At 46.9% G+C, this 24,628-nt stretch overlaps 1 protein-coding gene across 2 annotated transcripts; it reads left to right on the top strand.

Annotated features, from left to right (window-relative positions):
• The first annotated feature begins 3,492 nt into the window (after positions 1 to 3,492).
• Positions 3,493 to 18,643, top strand: TMEM231 (transmembrane protein 231). Of its 2 annotated transcripts, none has more exons than XM_040409677.1 (8): positions 3,493 to 3,569; positions 5,845 to 6,068; positions 6,153 to 6,319; positions 7,167 to 7,295; positions 10,906 to 11,049; positions 13,447 to 13,528; positions 15,762 to 15,867; positions 17,564 to 18,643. In XM_040409677.1, the coding sequence occupies exons 2-8, from the start codon at positions 5,930 to 5,932 to the stop codon at positions 17,733 to 17,735; spliced, it is 939 nt and encodes a 312-aa protein (XP_040265611.1). In that variant the 5' UTR covers positions 3,493 to 3,569; positions 5,845 to 5,929; the 3' UTR covers positions 17,736 to 18,643. The 2 variants fall into 2 exon arrangements, with proteins under 2 accessions (XP_040265611.1, XP_040265612.1); XM_040409678.1 differs by having other exon boundaries at positions 3,512 to 3,569; positions 5,848 to 6,068.
• Positions 18,644 to 24,628: the final 5,985 nt, after the last annotated feature.

Raw genomic sequence — 24,628 nt, 5'->3', positions numbered from 1 at the left:
GGATGTCTGTGGAGGCTCCACTCCTGGTTCTGGCTCACAATCACTGACCCAGCATCTTATGTGTGGACCTATGTATTCCTATGGGAGCCTCAATGTCAGTCTCATCGGGATGAATAGAGAAGTAACCGACTTGGGAGATCAGAGAGTCGGTCACATGACACAGCTGAGGATCAGAAGGGAGGTTATAACCTAGATACAGCCCCTGGTAAGGAGATCACCTTCACTGCAGATTACATCATGGACCTTTCTAACAGGTCAGGGAATAACATTCTTTAAACAGCCCAAATCAGTACTTTCACACCCAACCCGGGAGATTATCCCCAGAACGCTCGCCCCCAGTAAGCCCACATCTGTGCACACCCTCAGGTCATCTAACCCGGGGCGGACTGGGAACGTACAGTCACCCTGCAATAAGAAGTAAGTCGTTCCATGTTGTAGGCGGTCCATAGTAAAGGAAGGTGGGGCCAGCAATACCGTAGTACAGCACAAAGTACCGCCCACGCAGAACCAGATACCACAGTGCAGCACAATATACCGCCCCAGCAGAACCAGATACCACAGTGCAGCACAATATACTGCCCCAGCAGAACCAGATACCACAGTGCAGCACAATATACCGCCCCAGCAGAACCAGATACCACAGTGCAGCACAATATACTGCCCCAGCAGAACCAGATACCACAGTGCAGCACAATATACCGCCCCGGCAGAACCAAATACCACAGTGCAGCACAAAATACTGCCCCAGCAGCACAATATACCGCCCCAGCAGAACCAGATACCACAGTGCAGCACAATATACCGCCCCAGCAGAACCAAATACCACAGTGCAGCACAATATACTGCCCCAGCAGAACCAAATACCACAGTGCAGCACAAAATACTGCCCCAGCAGAACCAGATACCACAGTGCAGCACAATATACTGCCCCAGCAGAACCAGATACCACAGTGCAGCACAATATACTGCCCCGGCAGAACCAAATACCACAGTGCAGCACAATATACTGCCCCAGCAGAACCAGATACCACAGTGCAGCACAATATACCGCCCCAGCAGAACCAGATACCACAATGCAGCACAATATACTGCCCCAGCAGAACCAGATACCACAGTGCAGCACAATATACCGCCCCAGCAGAACCAGATACCACAATGCAGCACAATATACTGCCCGAGCAGAACCAGATACCACAGGGCAGCACAATATACCGCCCCAGCAGAACCATATACCACAGTGCAGCACAATATACCGCCCCAGCAGAACCATATACCACAGTGCAGCACAATATACCGCCCCAGCAGAACCATATACCACAGTGCAGCACAATATACCGCCCCAGCAGAACCAGATACCACAGTGCAGCACAATATACCGCCCGAGCAGAACCAGATACCACAGTGCAGCACAATATACCGCCCCAGCAGAACCAGATACCACAGTGCAGCACAATATACCGCCCCAGCAGAACCAGATACCACAGTGCAGCACAATATACTGCCCCAGCAGAACCAAATACCACAGTGCAGCACAATATACCGCCCCAGCAGAACCAGATACCACAGTGCAGCACAATATACTGCCGCTCCTGCTGCAGTATTCAACTGTATCACAGTCCTGAGGAATTCAGGAGGGCCGGTCAGGTGCATAAGTACTTCATGCCCCTACTATTAACTAAAGGGGTTGTCTGGGTTTCCGAGCTGAACCAGAACATACCTCCATATTCACCCCGGCAGCCCTCCTGACTTGAGCATCTGAGCAGTTCATGCTCCAATGTCCTCCTTTGCCTTGCGCTGAATAGTGCAGGGCAAAGGCATTTTCTGGAGTTCTGGTGACGTACCGGGCTCTCCATGGGGCTGCCAGGCGGAGGCCTCCGCCCAGCAGTGAGCCCTGTGACGTCACTGGTACTGATGGGCGGGCTTTAGCGCTGCCCTTTCCTGTAAAACAGCTGGGGCAGCGCTAAAGCCCGCCCATCAGAGCTGGTGACGTCACCGAACACACTGCCCGGCAGTGTGTTATTGTAAATACAAGAGCCCGTACCCTGCGCGATCCAGCATGAAATGCTCCGATGCTAACATCAGGGGGGCTGTCTGGGTGATGCGAGGAGGGTTTGGGTGGGCATCGGCCCACTGGGAGATTTCCCTGTGGGGTTTGACCAGTCCACCCCTGTTCACACCTCGGTGGGACATGGACATGTGCAGCTCATGTTCTCCATGGACATGTCCCACCGTTTGCTTTTTGTTTGCTTTTTTTCAAGCCTGTGATAAACAGATGAGACATGGATGTAAAAAAACTGACATAACATGGGAGCGGTCCATTCACAGATGGAAAACAACATAGGCTTATGTATAAGGCTACATTCACACTGGCGTGTTGGCTTTCCGTTTGTGAGATCCGTTCAGGCCTCAGCGGTCCAAAACGGATCAGTTTTGCCCTAATGCATTCTGAATGGAAAAGGATCCGCTCAGAATGCATCAGTTTGCCTCCGTTCCGTCTCCATTCCGCTCTGGAGGCGGCCTGCAGCGTTCTGGTGTCCGCCTGACGAAACTGAGCCAAACGAATCCATCCTGACACACAATGTAAGTCAATAGGGAAGGATCCGTTTTCTATGACACAATCTGGCACAATAGAAAACGGATCCGTCATGGCTATGTTAAAGATAATACAAACGGATCCGTTCTGAACGGATGCAGACGGTCGTATTATCTGAACGGATCCGCACAAAACGCGAGTGTGAAAGTAGAGTAAGGCCTCATGCACACGACCAGATTTTTTTTTCTGCATTTTTTGGGGATCGGATGCAGACCCTTTCATTTCAATAGGGCTGCAAAATATGAGGACACCGAGTGCTGTCCACATCTGTATGGCCGTCCCGTAAAAAATAGAGCACGTCCCATTCTGGTCCGTTTTGCAGACAAGTATAGGAATTTTGACAATGGAGTCCGCGGAAAGTGTGGGATGCACATGGTTGGTATCCGTATTTTACAGATCGTGGACTGCAAAATACATACGGTCATGTGCACTAGGCCTAAGGCCTCAATCTGCGCGGCGCCCCTCGGCTGTAGGTGGGGCGCTTTCTCTGGCCTAGCAGTATCATCGGCTCCTTTTTAGGCTTAATTGATGTTCTAAGTGAAAGGTAAATGGTAAATGGCGTCTGAGGGCCCGGATGTAAGCTGTGCGGTCACCGTTACAGCTGTATTGTCCCCCTGGCAGGCGCAATGTCATCGCACAAGCTATGAGGCCATGTCATGTATGGGGGGCACTGACCCAGTGTGTGCTGTACTGCTCTGATATTTACCATACAGGAACGTCTGTGGCCCTCCAGCTGATGTGGGACTACAACTCCCAGCATTACTGACAACTGGTGAGCCACAGAGTCCTAGTCACTGACGTACAAGATCACACATCTGTGCCTATAATGTTACAGGGATACAGGCTGCCCACGATCACGTGCCCGGAAAACGCTTCTGGTGTGCTGCTTGTCATTACCTAGCATTTCCGGTTCATGGCGTCCGTTGCTATGGAGACACCAGAAGGGAGACCGCGCGTTTAGAGGCTCCTGTCTGAGGTAATCGCGGGTCCCGGGGTCCTCAGCTCCCGGTGCGGAACGGCGGCAGCCGCGGGGAGATGGAGGGGGGTATATATATATATAGAGGGACACAGGAGGGGGGTATATATAGAGGGACACAGGAGGGGGGGGAGTATATATAGAGGGACACAGGAGGGGGGCGAGTATATATAGAGGGACACAGGAGGGGGGAGTATATATAGGGGTACACAGGAGGGGGGAGTATATATAGAGGGACACAGGAGGGGGGAGTATATATAGAGGGACACAGGAGGGGGGAGTATATATAGGGGTACACAGGAGGGGGGAGTATATATAGGGGGACACAGGAGGGGGGAGTATATATAGGGGTACACAGGAGGGGGGAGTATATATAGAGGGACACAGGAGGGGGGTATATATAGAGGGACACAGGAGGGGGGGGAGTATATATAGAGGGACACAGGAGGGGGGCGAGTATATATAGAGGGACACAGGAGGGGGGCGTATATATAGGGGGACACAGGAGGGGGGAGTATATATAGGGGTACACAGGAGGGGGGAGTATATATAGAGGGACACAGGAGGGGGGAGTATATATAGAGGGACACAGGAGGGGGGAGTATATATAGGGGTACACAGGAGGGGGGAGTATATATAGAGGGACACAGGAGGGGGGGAGTATATATAGAGGGACACAGGAGGGGGGAGTATATATAGAGGGACACAGGAGGGGGGAGTATATACAGAGGTACACAGGAGGGGGGTATATATACAGAGGTACACAGGTGGGGGTATATATATATATATATATATAGAGGTACACAGGTGGGGGTATATATATATAGAGGTACACAGGAGGGGGTATATATATATATATATATAGGTACACAGGAGGGGGTATATATAGAGGTACACAGGAGGGGGTATATATAGAGGTACACAGGAGGGGGTATATATAGAGGTACACAGGAGGGGGTATATATAGAGGTACACAGGAGGGGGTATATATAGAGGTACACAGGAGGGGGGTATATATATATATATATATAGGTACACAGGAGGGGGTATATATAGAGGTACACAGGAGGGGGTATATATAGAGGTACACAGGAGGGGGTATATATAGAGGTACACAGGAGGGGGTATATATATATATATATATATATATATATAGGTACACAGGAGGGGGTATATATAGAGGTACACAGGAGGGGGGGAGTATATATAGAGGTACACAGGAGGGGGTATATATAGAGGTACACAGGAGGGGGTATATATACAGAGGTACACAGGTGGGGGTATATATATATATATATAGAGGTACACAGGTGGGGGTATATATATATAGGTACACAGGAGGGGGTATATATAGAGGTACACAGGAGGGGGTATATATATATATAGAGGTACACAGGAGGGGGTATATATATATAGGTACACAGGAGGGGGTATATATATATATAGAGGTACACAGGTGGGGGTATATATATATAGGTACACAGGAGGGGGTATATATAGAGGTACACAGGAGGGGGTATATATATATATAGGTACACAGGAGGGGGTATATATAGAGGTACACAGGAGGGGGTATATATACAGAGGTACACAGGAGGGGGGTATATATACAGAGGTACACAGGAGGGGGTATATATATATATATAGGTACACAGGAGGGGGTATATATATATATAGGTACACAGGAGGGGGTATATATATATATAGGTACACAGGAGGGGGTATATATAGAGGTACACTGGAGGGGGTATATATACAGAGGTACACAGGAGGGGGGTATATATACAGAGGTACACAGGTGGGGGTATATATATATATATATAGAGGTACGCAGGAGGGGATATATATATATGTACACAGGAGGGGGTATATATATATATATAGGTACACAGGAGGGGGTATATATATAGGTACACAGGAGGGGGTATATATATAGGTACACAGGAGGGGGTATATATATAGGTACACAGGAGGGGGTATATATATAGGTACACAGGAGGGGGTATATATAGAGGTACACAGGAGGGGGGTATATATATAGAGGTACACAGGAGGGGGTAAATACTGAGGTACGCAGGAGGGGGTATGTAGAGGAGGGGTACATGTAATAATGTAATTAAGAGACACCATATTTTTGGGGGAGTTTAGAGTATTTTCTCTACTTCCAGTTCTCCCATTATACCAGTTCTCCCATTATACCAGTTCTCCCATTATACCAGTTCTCCCATTATACCAGTTCTCCCATTATACCAGTTCTCCCATTATACCTGTACAGCAGGATCCATGTAAAGAGCAGCAGAGCGTTCGGACACGGCAACGAATTAACCCTTTGAAGGCGCGGACTCCCCGGCATCTCCACCATGGCGATCTATGAGGTCTACTCTCACCCGCTGCTGGTTAGATACAGAAGCAGCCTGTGCTCCAGAGCCTCGCTCTTCCTCCTGGTGGTGCTGGTGCTCACCTATATCCCCCCGCTCTTAGTTGCTTACCGCAGCCAGGGTGAGGCGCCCCCCTCTTACTACCTTCTATCAGTTTTAGCACCTTTTCTTTCTTTCTTTTAATCCATTTATCCATTTCTTCCAGGTTTTTGGTTGAAACAAAGCTCTTATGAAGAACAGCCCGATGTCCGTTTCCGCTATGAGGCGTTGCTGATCGCCCTCACCGGCAGCAGCGGGGGTTATGTCGCCTGGAGCACATTTCAAGGATTCAACAGCTTAGTGGGGGAGCGGCTCCGGATACCCCGAGTCTCAGTATGTGGCGTGTTCTGTAGTCTAAGGGCGCATTCACACGTCCGTAGTGCATGGCGGATCTGCAATAGAACTGCCTGTTCTTGTCTGCAATAAGAATAGGACATGTTCTATTTTTTTCCAGAGCGCGGACCGGAAGATCCGGGGCGCGCTCCGGAAATGAGGATGCACACAGCACACTGTGTGCTGTCCGCATCCATTCCGCCCCCATATAGAATGAATGGGTCCGCACCTGTTCCACACAATTGCGGACATGTGAATGGAGCCTAAGGGCGCGTTCACACACCCAAGCTGTGTTTTATGGATCCGCAAAACACGGATACCAGCCGCATGTGTTCCGCGGAATTTTGCGGAAAGCACAGGGCAAGCGCTATATAGAAAATGCGTATTCTTGTCCACGATCATGGTTAAGAATAGGACACGCTCAGGGGGAGACTGGTGTAAAGCAGAACTGGCTTAGCTGCCCCTAGCAACCGGTCCAAAGGGGCTCTGAAAAATGTAAGGTGGAATCTGATTGGTTGCTCGGGGCAGCTAAGCCAGTTTTACAGTTTCCTGCCATGATGTGTATACAGTTCCTAGGCCAACCTATGTGTTTCCATGGTTACAAACGACAAACCCTGTGTAGTGTGATCCTGCACCCCCTCTTCTATCATTGACAGGCATTAGGTCTGCGCTGGAGCTGTAGACCTAAAACGGTAGATAAGGAGGGGCCAGTCCAGGGACCGTACTGTACGGAGGGGCCAGTCCAGGGACCGTACTGTACGGCATGAATGGGAACAGAGCCTTATTTTACCTTGTTAACGGTTTGGTCCGGTCACATAGTAACGGGACTTTTATCTACGACTTGCAGGTTCGAGAAGAAGATAAAAACCAAGATGGAAAGATGGATCAGTTGAGTTTCCAGGTGGAGCTCCCGTTACTACCTGTGGAGGATGTGTACGGCGTCCAGCTTCTTCTCACCTTCTCCTACCAGCTGTATGTAAGTGCGGAGGACGTGCCGGGCGCTATGACGATAATCAATTACCCAATGACATCAATACTTAAAGGGGTTGTTCATCTTTGGTGTGCTGTTTTGCCACGTGATCCAAGTCAAACAGGATGCTGAGGACCTGGAATGAATCTGCGGCGGGGAGCAGGTAAGTACGCTTCTCTCCGCAAATCCGGCCACCTGGAGGGCTTTGGCAGAAAGGCTCCCCAAAGATGAACAATCCCTTTAAAGGATATGCTAACCAAATGTACATTCCCTATTAAGACCTACTAGGGTGGACTGGGAACTTAAAGTGGCCCTGGGAAAAAAAAGTACAAGTGGCCAGATATTGTAGGCGGGTCCAAACTGATAGAAGGTGGGGCAACACAAGTAGGCGGAGCCAGCAATACCACAGTGCAGCACAATATACCGCCCCAGCAGAACCAGATACCTCAGGGCAGCACAATATACCGCGCCAGCAGAACCAGATACCACAGTGCAGCACAATATACTGCCCCAGCAGAACCAGATACCACAGTGCAGCACAATATACTGCCCCAGCAGAACCAAATACCACAGTGCAGCACAATATACTGCCCCTGCAGAACCAGATACCACAGTGCAGCACAATATACTGCCCCAGCAGAACCAGATACCACAGTGCAGCACAATATACCGCCCCAGCAGAACCAGATACCACAGTGCAGCACAATATACTGCCCCAGCAGAACCAGATACCACAGTGCAGCACAATATACCGCCCCAGCAGAACCAGATACCACAGTGCAGCAGAATATACTGCCCCAGCAGAACCAAATACCACAGTGCAGCACAATATACTGCCCCAGCAGAACCAGATACCACAGTGCAGCACAATATACCGCCCCAGCAGAACCAAATACCACAGTGCAGCACAATATACTGCCCCAGCAGAACCAGATACCACAGTGCAGCACAATATACTGCCCCAGCAGAACCAGATACCACAGTGCAGCACAATATACTGCCCCAGCAGAACCAGATACCACAGTGCAGCACAATATACCGCCCCAGCAGAACCAGATACCTCAGGGCAGCACAATATACCGCGCCAGCAGAACCAGATACCACAGTGCAGCACAATATACTGCCCCAGCAGAACCAGATACCACAGTGCAGCACAATATACTGCCCCAGCAGAACCAAATACCACAGTGCAGCACAATATACTGCCCCTGCAGAACCAGATACCACAGTGCAGCACAATATACTGCCCCAGCAGAACCAGATACCACAGTGCAGCACAATATACCGCCCCAGCAGAACCAGATACCACAGTGCAGCACAATATACTGCCCCAGCAGAACCAGATACCACAGTGCAGCACAATATACCGCCCCAGCAGAACCAGATACCACAGTGCAGCAGAATATACTGCCCCAGCAGAACCAAATACCACAGTGCAGCACAATATACTGCCCCAGCAGAACCAGATACCACAGTGCAGCACAATATACCGCCCCAGCAGAACCAAATACCACAGTGCAGCACAATATACTGCCCCAGCAGAACCAGATACCACAGTGCAGCACAATATACTGCCCCAGCAGAACCAGATACCACAGTGCAGCACAATATACTGCCCCAGCAGAACCAGATACCACAGTGCAGCACAATATACTGCCCCAGCAGAACCAGATACCACAGTGCAGCACAATATACTGCCCCAGCAGAACCAGATACCACAGTGCAGCACAATATACTGCCCCAGCAGAACCAGATACCACAGTGCAGCACAAAATACTGCCCCAGCAGAACCAAATACCTCCCCAGAAGACGCCCCTCTAATGGTCAGAACCACCAACTATCCTCAGGGTGGCAATACAGTTGAATTCAGAAGTTGGGGGGGGGGCACCTGTAGCTGCCATCTAGGTACAGACCATTACTTACATTGCTGGTGGCCAAGAGGAGGGCTCAGGTGGCCCCTGGGCATGGGCCCACCGGGAAGTTTCCCTGTAGAGTCTATGGCCGGTCTGCACCTGAAGACCTATATCGGTATTATCAACCCAAAGGTGACTAGAAAAGCAGGAGGGGAGGGGGGTGGTCTTTCACAGACTGACAGATATGCCTTAAAGAGGATGTGCAATGGTGTAATATTGATGGCCTATCCTGAGGACAGGTGGTGGGGGTCCGATATCCAGGACCCCACTGCTCAGCTGATTGGAGGGGTCGTGGTGCACATGCAATCGCCACTTCTTTTTCAAAGTTTACTTGCGCAGTGTAATTACTACTGCACTGCTGCTACAGAGGAGATGCCATACAGGTAAACTCTGAAGCTGATCGGCAGTGGTGCCGATCTGACATTACGCCACTTGCACAACCCCTGTAAAGGATAGATCGTCAATGTGTTGGTCTCAGAAAACCACTTTGACTTAAAGGGATTGTCCACTTTCTGGTTACTGTTGACCAATGTATTTGTAAGATGATTATATGGCACTTACTAATATACCCTTTATTCTGTGCCGTTTCTATATTTCATAAGGTATGCCCCCTTGTTGGGCAAATCTTCTGTGCTGTCCGCATAGAGGTCCTGTCCGTACCGTGGCCACTGATGGAAGGTCATGTGACCAGGCAGATCACCTCCACGTGATGTCTCCTCCATTCAAACACACCGCACCTTCACTAAACTCCCAACCGAACAAGTAGGGATGGCGGCAGGTTCAGTGTATCTGAATGGAGGTGATCTGGTCACATGACCCTCCATCAGCGGCCATCTTATGAACGGCACAAAACCCTTACTAAACAAGGGGGCATACCTCATGAAATATAGAAAATGGTGCAGAATTTCAACAAAGGCCGTATTAGTAAGCGTCGTATAATCATCTTCCAAACACATTGGTCAACAGTAACCAGAAAGTGGACAACCCCTTTAAGTCCAGAAATTGGTATAGTTTATAGCACACATCTAGATTTGCTTGCTGGCACCTGGACGGTCAAAAGGTGCAGCAAATGTATTCATTTATTTAAATTTGCTGCACTGTACTCACTATAGTTTAAGACTGGAGTGTGGAATCCTAGCAAGTTCCCCGCAGCGTGTTTCCATGGTTACAGACTACAAACAACCCTGTGTAGTCTGATCCTGCAGTGATGTGTTACGCTCTTCCATCTGCCTTCTCTTCTACTGTCTATAGCAGGGGTCAGCAGCCTCTGGTGAATCTACAACTCCCAGCAGCAGTTCCAAGAACAACCAAGTAAGTGTACATGCTGGGAGTTGTAGCTGGAGGCGCAGTGGTTCCTGCACCCCGGTCTATAGGCTAGCAGGGAGTGAAGGCTTCTGGACTGGCCTACCTATGTGGTTTGTAATCCGTAACCATGGAGATACAGAGCTCTGCACGGGAGCTGTGGTCACACTACAGATGATAAATCAAGGGTATCTGGAACGTTGCTTTAATATTTTTTTTAATGTAAGATTCAATGAAGAAACCAAAAAGTGATTGCAAAAGTGGACATGCCCTTTAAGGACAGGAATACTTAGGGGCTTGTGGTGTGCAGGGGGTCTGATATTTCCAATTGTAGCAATGTATGATGCTTAACTAGAAGCTTGTAGACTGATCCGCCACGTATTCTATTTCTATATGTGCAGAGGATGTCCACGTTTGTTATGCAGAGCATGGCGTTCATCCAGTTCACCTCTCCTGTCCCTGGAGCCAAGCTTTACATCAATGGGGACCTGAGGCTTCAGCAGAGGCAACCGCTAAGTCACCAGGGACTGGACACCACCTACAATGTAAGAAGAACTCAATATTATTACCAATAGATAAAACAGGTTCAGTCTGATTGTTATCGGTGCCCTACACCTTCAATAGCTGAACCCTCGGACTCCCCCATACGCCTACCTGTATCTACACTGAACAAAAATATAAACGCAACACTTTCGGTTTTGCTCCCATTTTGCATGATCTGAACTCAAAGATCTGAAACATTTTCTACAGACACAAAAGACCCATTACTCCCAAACATTATTCACAAATCTGTCTAAATCTGTGTTAGTGAGCACTTCTCCTTTGCCGAGATAATCCATCCCACCTCACAGGTACGGCATATCAAGGTGCTGATTAGACAGCATGAATATTGCACAGGTGTGTCTTAGACTGCCCACAATAAAAGGCCACTCTGAAATGTGCAGTTTGATCACACAGCACAATGCCACAGATGTTGCAACGTTTGAGGGAGCGTGCAATTGGCATGCTGACTGCAGGAATCTCTACCAGAGCTATTGCCTGTGCAATGAATATTCATTTCTCTACCATAAGGCGTCTTCGAAGGTGTTTCAGAGAATTTGGCAGTACATCCAGCCTCACAACAGCAGACCACATGTAACCACACCAGCCAAGGACCTCCACATCCAGCATGTTCACCTCCATGATGGTCTGAGACCAGCCACCCGGAGAGCTGCAGCAACAATCGGTTTGCATAACCAAAGAATTTCTGCACAAACTGTCAGAAACCGTCTCAGGGAAGCTCATCTGCATGCTCGTCGTCCTCATCGGGGTCTGGACCTGACTGCAGTTCGTCGTCGTAACCGACTTGAATGGGCAAATGCTCACATTCGATGGCGTCTGGCACGTTGGAGAGGCGTCCTGTTCACGGATGAGTCCTGGTTTTCACTGTTCAGGGCAGATGGCAGACAGCGTGTGTGGCGTCGTGTGGGTGAGCGGTTTGCTGATGTCAACGTTGTGGATCGAGTGGCCCATGGTGGCGGTGGGGTTATGGTATGGGCAGGCATATGTTATGGACAACGAACACAGGTGCATTTTAATGATGGCATTTTGAATGCACAGAGATAACGTGACGAGATCCTGAGGCCATTGTTGTGTCATTCATCCACGACCATCACCTCATGTTGCAGAATGATAATGCCCGGCCCCATATTGCAAGGATCTGTACACAATTCCTGGAAGCTGAAAACATCCCAGTTCTTGCATGGCAGCATACTCACCGGACATGTCACCCATTGAGCAGGTTTGGGATGCTCTGGATCGGCGTATACGACAGCGTGTTCCAGTTCCTGCCAATATTCTGCAACTTCGCACAGTTATTGAGGAGGAGTGGACCAACATTCCACAGGCCACAATCAACAACCTGATCTACTCTATGCGACGGAGATGTGTTGCACTGCATGAGGGAAATGGTGACCACACCAGATACTGACTGGTTTTCTGACCCCCCCCCCCCCCCCCCCAGTAAGGAAAAACTGTGCACATTTCAGAGTGGCCTTTTATTGTGGGCAGTCAAAGGCACACCTGTGCAATATTCATGCTGTCTAATCAGCACCTTGATATGTCACACCTGTGAGGTGGGATGGATAACCTCGGTAAAGGAGAAGCGCTCAGTAACACAGATCTAGACAGATTTGTGAACAATATTTGGGAGTAATGGGTCTTTTGTGTCTGTAGAAAATGTTTCAGATCTTTGAGTTCAGCTCATGCAAAATGGGAGCAAAACTGAGAGTGTTGCGTTTATATCTTTGTTCAATGTATATCTCGCTGCTTTACATCAGGATACCTTTTCTCCAGTTGTATGGAATAGTGAAGATGGCTGTGCTATTCCATAAAAAGTCAACCCACAAAAAAAAATTGCACAGTATATGGTTTTTATTTTTTAAATGGCAGCTTGTAGGGAAGATGTGTGGCAGTGTATGTCAAAGGTGCCCATCACAGGTATACCTCCCTTAAAGTGCCCATACACCTTTTAATACTTGTTGGCCGAACAGCTATTCCCCTCGACTCCCCAGATGCTTAGCGGACTGTGCATGTGTTGTCACTGGGGAGAAGGTGCTGCCAGACTCCTTTGGCAGCAGCTTATCTTCCTTGACAACAATAGGATCGGATGTTAAAATTCAATACGCCTGATCCTTGTTTCCCTCTGATATCTGTCGGGGAGTCGGCACGCCTTCCTACACATAAGATGGTCGTCGGACTGTGATCCACCATTAGTTGGAAAGCATTGTGTAAAATACAAAAGGACAAAGACCCGCTAGGCCGCACACATGTGCCTCTATTCTCGTTCAGATGTCTTCTGTTTTTAGACTGCTGGTCAGGAATATGGAAATACGTTTGTGACCTATTCATAGAGGCCAGATGTGGGGAATGATGGTGTTTTTCTGATTGCCCTCACATATTAGGTGTCCGTCATCAATGGAACAAGCCCATTCGCAAGTTCTTATGATCTGACAAACATAATATCGGCTTATCAGGAGAGGAACGGTAAGTGCAAACCCGTCCAGCTACCTCCATAATCAGTTCTGATCTCTGGTGCCGGGATTCTCATTTACACACATCATACGGATTTCTGGGAATACCGGGGCCTGGATTATTTATGATTTGCTCGCTGATATTTCTCTGTTATTACAGACATATATATTATTTGTCCCAATAAGTGTTTGATGGGCAGGTCTCCAAACCGATCCCCAATATGGCCATATTCAGGATTCACAGTGATGTGTCCTTAAATTTTGTGATTACCTGCAGTCGTTGGGAAAATCGCTGCGTTCCTTTCAAGCCTGGCCGCAGGAACCAAGGCTACCGTAGCAACTGAAAGCCCCCACGACCCATTGGTCACTGAGAGTGCAGTGCTCCCGGTAATTGGCCGGTCAGATGCCATGGTCACAATTAACCATGGCTTCTGGGGGGGGGGGGGGGGGGGTTAAAAGTCCATGATCGGCGTTATTGACAATCATGTACTCTGCCGCTAAGTGTCTGCTGTGTAAAACAGCAAGCGATAGGTGGCTATGGCGTCTGCTCAGCTTCTGAGCGGGCGCTCACTTTAAAGTCCTGACATCCTCTGTACATGTATGGTGTATGTCGGGAAGGGGTTCAGGGGCAAAGCTCAAATTCTTTGTAATAAGTGTCCTAATTCCATAGATTGAGAGAGATTGATCTGAATGTTGTCTGCTGAGTTATTTAATGCCCCTGTTAACACCACAGCCTCAAGTACTAACACAATGGCGTTCAGTGACCCGTTATATCACAGAAGGGCAGAACACAATGGGAAATTACTTTCGGGCAGAAAAGCGGCGCTCAGGCTGTCAGCAGAGTTAATTTGTGGGAATTATATTACAGCTATAGAAGACAATTGTTGTAACACCGGAGGACATTTCTCAACCTAAACGACATGTATATTGCTTTAGTTGCATGTACGTGGTCATCAAAGAAAGCTTTAGACGGCCATATATCTTTAGATTGGGTGACTGCTCGTACAAACGCTGCCCCATACACATGCACGCTCCCTGGGGTGAGGGAAGTAAGTCACCACCAGACACATCGGCCTGGATTGGCATATTGAAATATAGCTGCCTGATCCTTATATTCTCCAACATCTGCCATCAGGAGGCGCAGTCGCCCAGATACACCCCCGACAAAATCAGCTTCTTACTTATATGCTCTTCCACGATGTTCTGTAGAAAGTGAAGGCCATTGCAACATGTCTCACCTGGCGAAGAGGACATCAGAAACTGTCTCCCAGCATTGAGGGGTTTGGTGGTTACAAATGTCATCTCTAGTCAACTATAAAAATTACGGTGGCCATATCCATTAGGTTAAAGGGCATCTGTCAGCAGTTTTGTACCTATGACACCGGCTGACCTGTTACATGTGCACTTGGCAGCTGAAGGCATCCGTGTTGGTCCCATGTTCATATGTGCCCGCATTACCGAGAAAAATGATGTTTTACTATATGCAAATGAGCCTCTAGGAGCAACGGGGGCGTTACCATTACACCTAGAGGCTCTGCTCTCTCTGCAACTGCTGCTCCCTCCGTCTTTGACAGGACCAGGCAGTGTAAATGTGATCAGACCTGGTACTGTCAATCAAAGTGGAGAGGGCCCAGCAATTGCAGAGAGAGCAGAGCCTCTAGGTGTAATGGTAACGCCCCCGTTGCTCCTAGAGGCTCATTTGCATATATTAAAACATCATTTTTCTCGGCAATGCGGGCACATATGAACATGGGACCAACACAGACGTCTTCAGCTGCCAAGTGCACATGTAACAGGTCAGCTGGTGTCATAGGGACAGAACTGCTGACAGATGGACTTTAAGGTCAGCTGAAGCTGACAATTTTGGTGAGACTGGCTGACCATCTCATGTGTTTGGGGGTGACTCAACTCCGTCTATTCCCAGAAGAAAGATCAGACAGGTCAGATTTCATCATGCCCAATCCTTTTGTTTTCGGGAGATAAGCTGCCAACAGAAGAGTCTGACAGTCGTTTATTCCCCTCTCCTTATTGAGAACAAGCCGAGTGTGTGTGTGTGTGTGTGTGTGTGGGAGGGGGAGGGGAAATAGCTGTCGGACAATCAAGTGTTTGACCTGCAGCTAGCCAAAGTGTATGACCAAAGTACGGGCTATCCCAAGTGTCGGGGACATATCTGCGATTATCTCCATCCACCCTGTATAGATATTACTGTGATTGTCATACGTGGTCATAACTTTGTGTCATTGCAGTGACTACCTTCTTGAACAATCCCAACCCAATATGGCTTGTGGGCAGAGGCACTTCTGACCCATTTGTGCTCCAAGCCGTCATCCGTTACCCTGTGGAGACCATTTCATATCCTTTGTTTGTTGCAGCCATTTTTAAGGAATCCTCGTTCAATTTTAGAAAAACAACAAGAAAGAAGGGGGGGGGGGGGCAATTTTCCACCCCTTTACGCAAGAAGACAGGTGCAAGAAAGTCGTAAAGTTTGGCGCATGCCTTGCTAGTGCAAAATTTTGAAACTTTTTGGGATTAACTTCAGAAATTGAGCCCAGAACGGAGACGATGAGGGTGGAGCTGGTGTAGTTTTCAGTTCTGACGCATGGACCTGCAGCGATGCGCCAAAATTATGAGACACTTTATAATTGTGGCGGATCTGACGCCAGTGGGGATAGGTTAAGGCTAGGTTCACACCTGAGCGTTTTACAGCGCGTTCCTACTCGCTGTAAAACGCTCAACAGCCAAAAACCAATGTTTCCCTATGGGCATGGTTCTCACCTGAGCGTTGTACAGCGCGTACGAACGCGCCGTAAAACGCCCTACGCCCCAAGAAGTACAGGAGCTTCTTCGGGGCGTATTGTCGCGCGTTCCCGCCTATAGACTTAATGGGCGTTTGCCTGTAAAAAGCGCTTATCGAATACGCTCAGGTGTGAACCCAGCCTAAGACTGCTTTCTTTATAAGTGTCCTTCAAAATCTTTACACTTTTGTTGTTCCCCCATTTGATTTATTACGGAGGGGCAGAATCGATGTTTTTAAGAAAGATAAGGGGAACAATGGGACTGTACCATCTGCAAACAGTTGTTATCATAGGGTGAGAATGGAAATGTTCCCTTCCGGAAATATCCTGGGTTCAGTGAACTTTTCGGTCAATAGCTGACACATTTCGGGGATGTTGAGTCAACATTATGTTGACATTGAAAGAACAGAAGACGTAGAAAAATCTAAAGTCTGTTTCAAGGTAAAGATCACAATTGAATAGTTACGAGAAGGGGCGGCTCGTCGTTACTTGCTGCGCCCCGAATGCTTCCAGCACGTTGTACGCTCTTCTCGTTGCTCTGCAGCTCCACTTACAGTGCAGTCGCCTTAGGCTGTATTAATACTATATCAAAAATGGTATGGGCAGTCATGGATGAGCCAAGATAAGCTGCAGCTCGCCCTCTGCCTACAGGCAGCTTGGTGGAGTTCTCCTTTAAAAGGGTACTCCATCTCCCACAGGATAGATACGATTCTCACCTCTGGAATGCGATCCTATATCCAGAATGGGGGTCCTTTGACCCCCCCACCCCCCCACATCTCCCAGACATGTACTGTATGGGTATCCTGTGAATTTGCCTTGAAGGTGGGTTTGCATTGTGGTCGCTGTGCGCAGTGAAGGTGCAGTCATGAGCAGTTATTCATGGCTGTACGTGGTCGTGTGGATGAGACCTATAGACATACTGCGAATGCATTCAGCTGCCCCTTTCCCATTCATTTCAGTTGGAGACTTTTACACCTTATTAACACTTTGTATAGGACAGTAAAACATACAGGCGTCCATGTGATTCTGGTGCGAGGAGGAAAGTTTTGCAGTTGGCGTATACACACGTTCACAAGGTGGCGGTCCACCGCCCCTGCTCCGTTTCATCTCCTGCTTCTGTTCACCAAATGTTTCATGAAACAAATGCAAATATTTCTTCCATTTCCCACTCATTTCCTTTCCTTCTTCTTCCCATTTCGTCTCATTTCCTGTGCTCCATCATCTTGTGTTTTGTCCTTAATAGTCGGCAGCACGTATCAGCCCGGCTTCTGGGAGATGATCAAATTCGCCTGGATCCAGTATGTCAGTGTCCTCCTCATCTTCCTGTGGGTCTTCGAGAGAGTGAAAATCTTTGTCTTTCAGAACCAGGTCTTCACGACGGTACCGGTGTCGCACTCCTCGTCCTCCAAGCTGCACCAAAGCTGATGGCGGTGCTGTGGTATCTGACCACACATCACACTGGGTTTGGGGGATATTGACAATTTAGGCATCACAAACACTTGGGTATTTTCTACAATCTGATTTTGTTTTTTACTTTTTATTGGTTATTCCCATGTTATACAGTCAGGACACAAGGATATGCCATCACTTTATGATCCATCGAGGTCTGGCTACCTGGTATCCTCATAATCTTGAAATGATGGGGAGCACGGAGAGTGAATGGTAGGTTAGCACTGCAGACTTTGAAAGGAAAGCAGCACTTAAAGGGGTTATCCAAGTTCTCAAACAGCCCCCTAACCCCCCCTTCCCATGTGCCGGGCCCCTCACAGGTAATATACTTACCCTGCTCCCAGCTCCGCTGCTTCTCCCTATACACGGATGGGGGGGGGGCAAAGATAGGTCATCAATATGAAAAGCTGGGACAACCTCCTTTAAGGCAACCAAGCAGTCTTAAAACGTGCCAGATTTATCATAGTGGTTCACACTATGCAGGAACCTATTCTGTCAATCTTGAATGGAGAGGGAGGGGCTGGCAGCAGAAGTAGGAGGAGCATGGGTGCACAGAGTGGCTTGGGCCCGCCCTCAGTGCACTTAACTGCATATTTTGCATATGGATTCAAAACCCCTTTTCTCTAGAAGGAAGCAATGGATCGCTAAGCGAAAGTTCTCATTACATTCAGATGAGCTAGTCCTACAAGGCACTGGTTTATCAGTGAATTTCCTGGTGACAGAATGCCTTTAATTTTTCACATATAACTTTTATATGGCGTGTTTTTGATTATTCTCTTTTTAAATTGATAGTATTTTGGTGATAAATGATGTAAATGGTGTTTAAATTGTTTGTAAGGAAATATTTTGTACCATTTTTTTTTATCAGTTTAATAAAAGATACAAACAGGACTTTCTATCTGCTATTTTTCTCCTCATGTTTCCGCCGCACACATACGGACATGGACGTCGGCCAAGATGTCTGCAGTGTGCGCTCTATTGGAGGTTATGGCGTTAGGATCAAGGCTCAAATAAACTCGCGCCACTTTACGGGGGGGGACAATCAGAAGAAGCGCATAGCCTGGGTCCCACGCCTCTCCCGACAGAGGTTGAAATCCACAGATGGAACGTGGATGACAAACCAAACGTAGGGTGCCTTTTATAACCCGGTTTAGGGAACTACTTCATCCCCTTCATCATACGTAAAAACATATAAAATAAAAACAGCAATATTACTAAGGGAAGGGTAATGCCAACATCTAACCTCATTTCTGTAGGTGAAACACAAGGAGGGATCTGAAAAGGGGCTCAGGAAACGGAAATAACGTGAGCGTTCCACCGTGGAACCCATGGATAGAAGATATACTATATAAACGGCCCAAATATATTATTAGGTATATACTGTATATATTAGTTTCACTCTTAGATCGCTCAAAAATATTGTACATAAAAAACGAATATTCGTAATACTACCAGTGGACGGAGTGTGACGATAATGCCACATTCTCCACGGACCACACGCGTACCCATTCATTTTAATTTGTGTATTCACACATCCGTGTTTTACCACGGCCTATGGTTTCAGCACGGAAGCATGCTCTATTTTCTCCATGTTCACGGATCCATCACGCCTATTATAGTCTATGGGTCCGTGAAAACCACGCATGCCATCAGTGTTTCACGGATCATGCTTTGAAAATAATTTTTCAGCTGCACAGTGTCCTTGAAACACGGATGGCACATGGGCAGCAAAAAACGGACACACTGATCCTTCACGGACGCATCACTGACCACCTTTACACGGATTTGAGCATGGACGTGTAATCCACGAACACAGACGTGTGAATGAGGCGTTAAGGCTGCCCTGGTCTAACATATATGTAGAACAGAAGCGGATATGTACGGTGCATTCAAACCTGGGACGTACCGCAACTAAAACAGGGGATACTGGATATTATTGGTGCCCTCCTCCCATCAATACGCTTGTATTATTAAAATACAAAAATATTTCTCCCATACAGCGAATGGTGTAACAGAAGAAAAATTCTAAATGGCCTATCACAGGTTTTTTTCCCCAATTCCACCCCATTTGTAATTTTTTTTTTTCAGCTTCCCACTAAACCCTATGCAATATTAACCGCCAAAAAACAAGTCTTCATATAGCGATGTGAGCGCAAAAATTAAGTTATGGCTCCTGGAGGGCAGGGAGAAAAAACTAAAACGCAAAAACAGAAAATTTCCTAGACTCTAAGGATTAACATGGCTCATCGGAAAGAGACCAAAGAAGAAACACCACTAGTGTCGAGCGAACTTGTGGTTTAAGTTTGGCGTCCAAAGCTCGAGTTCGGGTTTTTGAAGAATCCCGTTATGGATTCCAAATTCCATTATGATCCGTGGTAGCGGAATCCATTATTCTTCGAAACCCGAACTTTGGACGCAGAACTTAAAACACAAGTTCACTCAACACTAAACCCCACCTAGGATTGTGTTTTTGAATGGGCGCAGCGCTGTAGTAACCAGCGCCGTCCACTACATAGTGTATGGCGCTGTGCATCTCAACTAGAGAGAAGCTGAGCTGCAATACCAGACAAAACCTATGGACAAGGGTGGCACTGTTTCTGGATTTTTTATATATTTTTTCTAATACAACCCCTTTACAGGTGGCACAGTTTTGAAAAGCTGGGTAGCAACCCCTTTGGGTGACAAAATGGCCATCTTGGTTATCACTATTTTTCCTAAATGGCTGAATACAACTTGACAGAAGAGGGCAATGTAATGACATTTCGGATTTAATTTTTTATGTTTTTTATTACCTGTGGTGCACAGGGATGGGTGACGGCTCTAGGGATGAGCGAATTGACTTCAGATGAAACATCCGAAGTCGATTTGCATAAAAATTTGCTCCGTACAGTATTAGAATGTATTGGCTCCGATGAGCCGAAATTTTTGCTTTGTGAAGTCTTGCGAGACTTCGGGTAATAACTTCATAAATTAATTTGTACTATAAAAAAAAACATTTCCCGAACTCTGGTTCGGCTCCAAGTGGTACCTGAGTTCGGGAAAGGTTTTTTTACAATAGAAATCAATTTATGAAGGTATTACACAAAGTCTCGCAAGACTTCGTGAAGCAATAACTTCAGCTCATCAGAGCCAATACATTCTAATACTGTACGGAGCAAAGTTTTATGCGAATCGACTTCGAAGTCGATTCGCTCATCCCTAGCACTGAGGGCCATTCAAGGTGACTTATTTGCATCTCTGTTAATTCCTCTGCTTTATATTCAGCCCGAGCCGCCATACACGGTGCAAGTAATTTCCATCATAATAGACGCCTCTCCTCCGACCGACTCCGAACCTGAATTTAACATCTAAATGCCCTTTCCCACAGTGACTGCAGCATTGAGAATTAGGGGAGGCTCAGGGTTGCGGGGCCGCATGGCAGCGGCCATAGAATTCGCCTTCTGGATTATTTGTCGTCTCCTTTGAAGCAATTGAACTTTTCAAAGACTTATCTAAATGCAAGACGCCTTCTCGCCAATGTCTGCGATCGACCTGCACGTGACATTTCTTATTGCTAATTTGATGAAATTAGAGGTTTCCATCAATGTATGACATTTATAGGAAGGCGACTCAAGTATAAGAGTTTCTATGATAGACATTTAGGCTGGGGCCACATGGTGTTCTTGGAAGCGACACCTGTCATGTGATCAAAGATTGCGGTGTAGCCATTAGGGTATATCCGCGCAACTCGTCGCCACCACCACTCCACAATCGCAATAAATCCAGCAGTGTTCTGGGGTTGTGGCAACTTGAAGGGGTGAACCCATGATTAATGCAAAAACGGAAAATCGGACATCATGTAGTCCATGACTATCTCTAACAAAGCTAGAACCAGCCCTGTACCTCTCATGGATCCAGAGATCTCCCCATTCATTGCTCTGCTAGATTTCTATCAACCTGGCAGCTCAGGGGTGCGACCTTTCTTGGGGGGGTTCTTTATGCTGTAGCTCTGTAAATGCCACAGCTTCTAACAGTAGATATGATTGCAGTTGAAAATTTAAACTGAGCATGTGCGACCACCTCAGGGAGGAAAACAAAAAATAAGAAAAAGAACAAACAGCAGGTGGCGCTATACATATACATTTTATTGAATAACTCAGTGGCTATGCAAAATTTTTATTTGCATGCAATTACAAAAGTATTCAGATCCAGGGGCTGGTTTGAAAAATGTAGAATATTTTGTAACACATCCCCTTTAATGGTTGTGTTGCAACTCCCTTCATTTCAGATGATGCACAGAAATACGTGGTTGTGCAACTGGTGATGCTTCCAAGATCACATTGTGGCCTCATCCTTAGGTTTATCAGTAGAGCACATGCTGCTCCACCAGCAGGGGGAGCTATGACAGGGAGATCCTTATAAGGGGCAATACAATTTAAATAGTTGATGGAGAAGATATGTCAAGTCACAGGGTACCTCCTGTTATAAAACGTAGCCTTTAATAATAGTTACATATAAAATAACAAACTCCCACAGACAAACAAAACATAGAAATGAAAAGAAATAAAGAGACGACAGATCAGGGGTACATACTAGATATGCTCTGTGTCAATACTCCTATACCTCAGTTGTGATTTGAGGATATAGAGGTATAGGCAGGGTAGTCTCTTGTGATTTTGGGCCTATCCCTAGATATGGCCCTCTACTATATAATCCCTGCCTAAAAAACGGAATAGCTACCTCGATAGGGGCGATCCCGTATTCTGGAACCTCCTAATATGCCCTAGGCCAGTGGTGGCGAACCTATGGCACAGGTGCCAGAGGCGGCACTCAGAGCCCTCTCTGTGGGCACCCGCACCCTGGAAAAAGTCTATGGTGTACCAATATGCCTTTGACTTTTCCTGCCATTCATCAGCGCAGGCGCACTATCAACAGCTCAGGCAGCGCACTGAATGCAGGCAGGCTATTATAGCTAAGTGATAAAGTACATGGAAGATATATTATATGGGACTGTAGTATTCAGGGTAAACTGCTGTGTTGGCACTTTGTGATAAATAAGTGGGTTTTGGGTTGCAGCTTGGGCACTCAGTCTCTAAGAGGTTCACCATCACTGCCTGGCTGACCCTATTGTATTATAATAGGCAGAGCCGTATTGGATGTCCATTAATAAGTGGCCTAGTCTAGGTACAAAAAATAACAAAGTTGTCATACAAAGAGCAATAGAGCACCACGGCCGTGGATACCCTAGATGATGATAGGCAATCGCTCTTAATGTGTCGTCTAAACGATACCCAAGATGCACTATGTATGGTTATCTATATATACACTGCGTGCAGAATTATTAGGCAAATGAGTATTTTGACCACATCATCCTCTTTATGCATGTTGTCTTACTCCAAGCTGTATAGGCTCGAAAGCCTACTACCAATTAAGCATATTAGGTGATGTGCATCTCTGTAATGAGAAGGGGTGTGGTCTAATGACATCAACACCCTATATTAGGTGTGCATAATTATTAGGCAACTTCCTTTCCTTTGGCAAAATGGGTCAAAAGAAGGACTTGACAGGCTCAGAAAAGTCAAAAATAGTGAGATATCTTGCAGAGGGATGCAGCACTCTTAAAATTGCAAAGCTTCTGAAGCGTGATCATCGAACAATCAAGCGTTTCATTCAAAATAGTCAACAGGGTCGCAAGAAGCGTGTGGAAAAACCAAGGCGCAAAATAACTGCCCATGAACTGAGAAAAGTCAAGCGTGCAGCTGCCGAGATGCCACTTGCCACCAGTTTGGCCATATTTCAGAGCTGCAACATCACTGGAGTGCCCAAAAGCACAAGGTGTGCAATACTCAGAGACATGGCCAAGGTAAGAAAGGCTGAAAGACGACCACCACTGAACAAGACACACAAGCTGAAACGTCAAGACTGGGCCAAGAAATATCTCAAGACTGATTTTTCTAAGGTTTTATGGACTGATGAAATGAGAGTGAGTCTTGATGGGCCAGATGGATGGGCCCGTGGCTGGATTGGTAAAGGGCAGAGAGCTCCAGTCCGACTCAGACGCCAGCAAGGTGGAGGTGGAGTACTGGTTTGGGCTGGTATCATCAAAGATGAGCTTGTGGGGCCTTTTCGGGTTGAGGATGGAGTCAAGCTCAACTCCCAGTCCTACTGCCAGTTTCTGGAAGACACCTTCTTCAAGCAGTGGTACAGGAAGAAGTCTGCATCCTTCAAGAAAAACATGATTTTCATGCAGGACAATGCTCCATCACACGCGTCCAAGTACTCCACAGCGTGGCTGGCAAGAAAGGGTATAAAAGAAGAAAATCTAATGACATGGCCTCCTTGTTCACCTGATCTGAACCCCATTGAGAACCTGTGGTCCATCATCAAATGTGAGATTTACAAGGAGGGAAAACAGTACACCTCTCTGAACAGTGTCTGGGAGGCTGTGGTTGCTGCTGCACGCAATGTTGATGGTGAACAGATCAAAACACTGACATAATCCATGGATGGCAGGCTTTTGAGTGTCCTTGCAAAGAAAGGTGGCTATATTGGTCACTGATTTGTTTTTGTTTTGTTTTTGAATGTCAGAAATGTATATTTGTGAATGTTGAGATGTTATATTGGTTTCACTGGTAAAAATAAATTATTGAAATGGGTATATATTTGTTTTTTGTTAAGTTGCCTAATAATTATGCACAGTAATAGTCACCTGCACACACAGATATCCCCCTAAAATAGCTAAAACTAAAAACAAACTAAAAACTACTTCCAAAAATATTCAGCTTTGATATTAATGAGTTTTTTGGGTTCATTGAGAACATGGTTGTTGTTCAATAATAAAATTAATCCTCAAAAATACAACTTGCCTAATAATTCTGCACTCCCTGTAC

This window comes from Bufo bufo, chromosome 10 (genome assembly GCF_905171765.1).
Source record: "Bufo bufo chromosome 10, aBufBuf1.1, whole genome shotgun sequence".
Lineage (NCBI taxonomy): Eukaryota > Metazoa > Chordata > Amphibia > Anura > Bufonidae > Bufo > Bufo bufo.
Note: the sequence above shows the minus strand (reverse complement) of the source record. Positions and strands in the feature narration are given on the sequence as shown.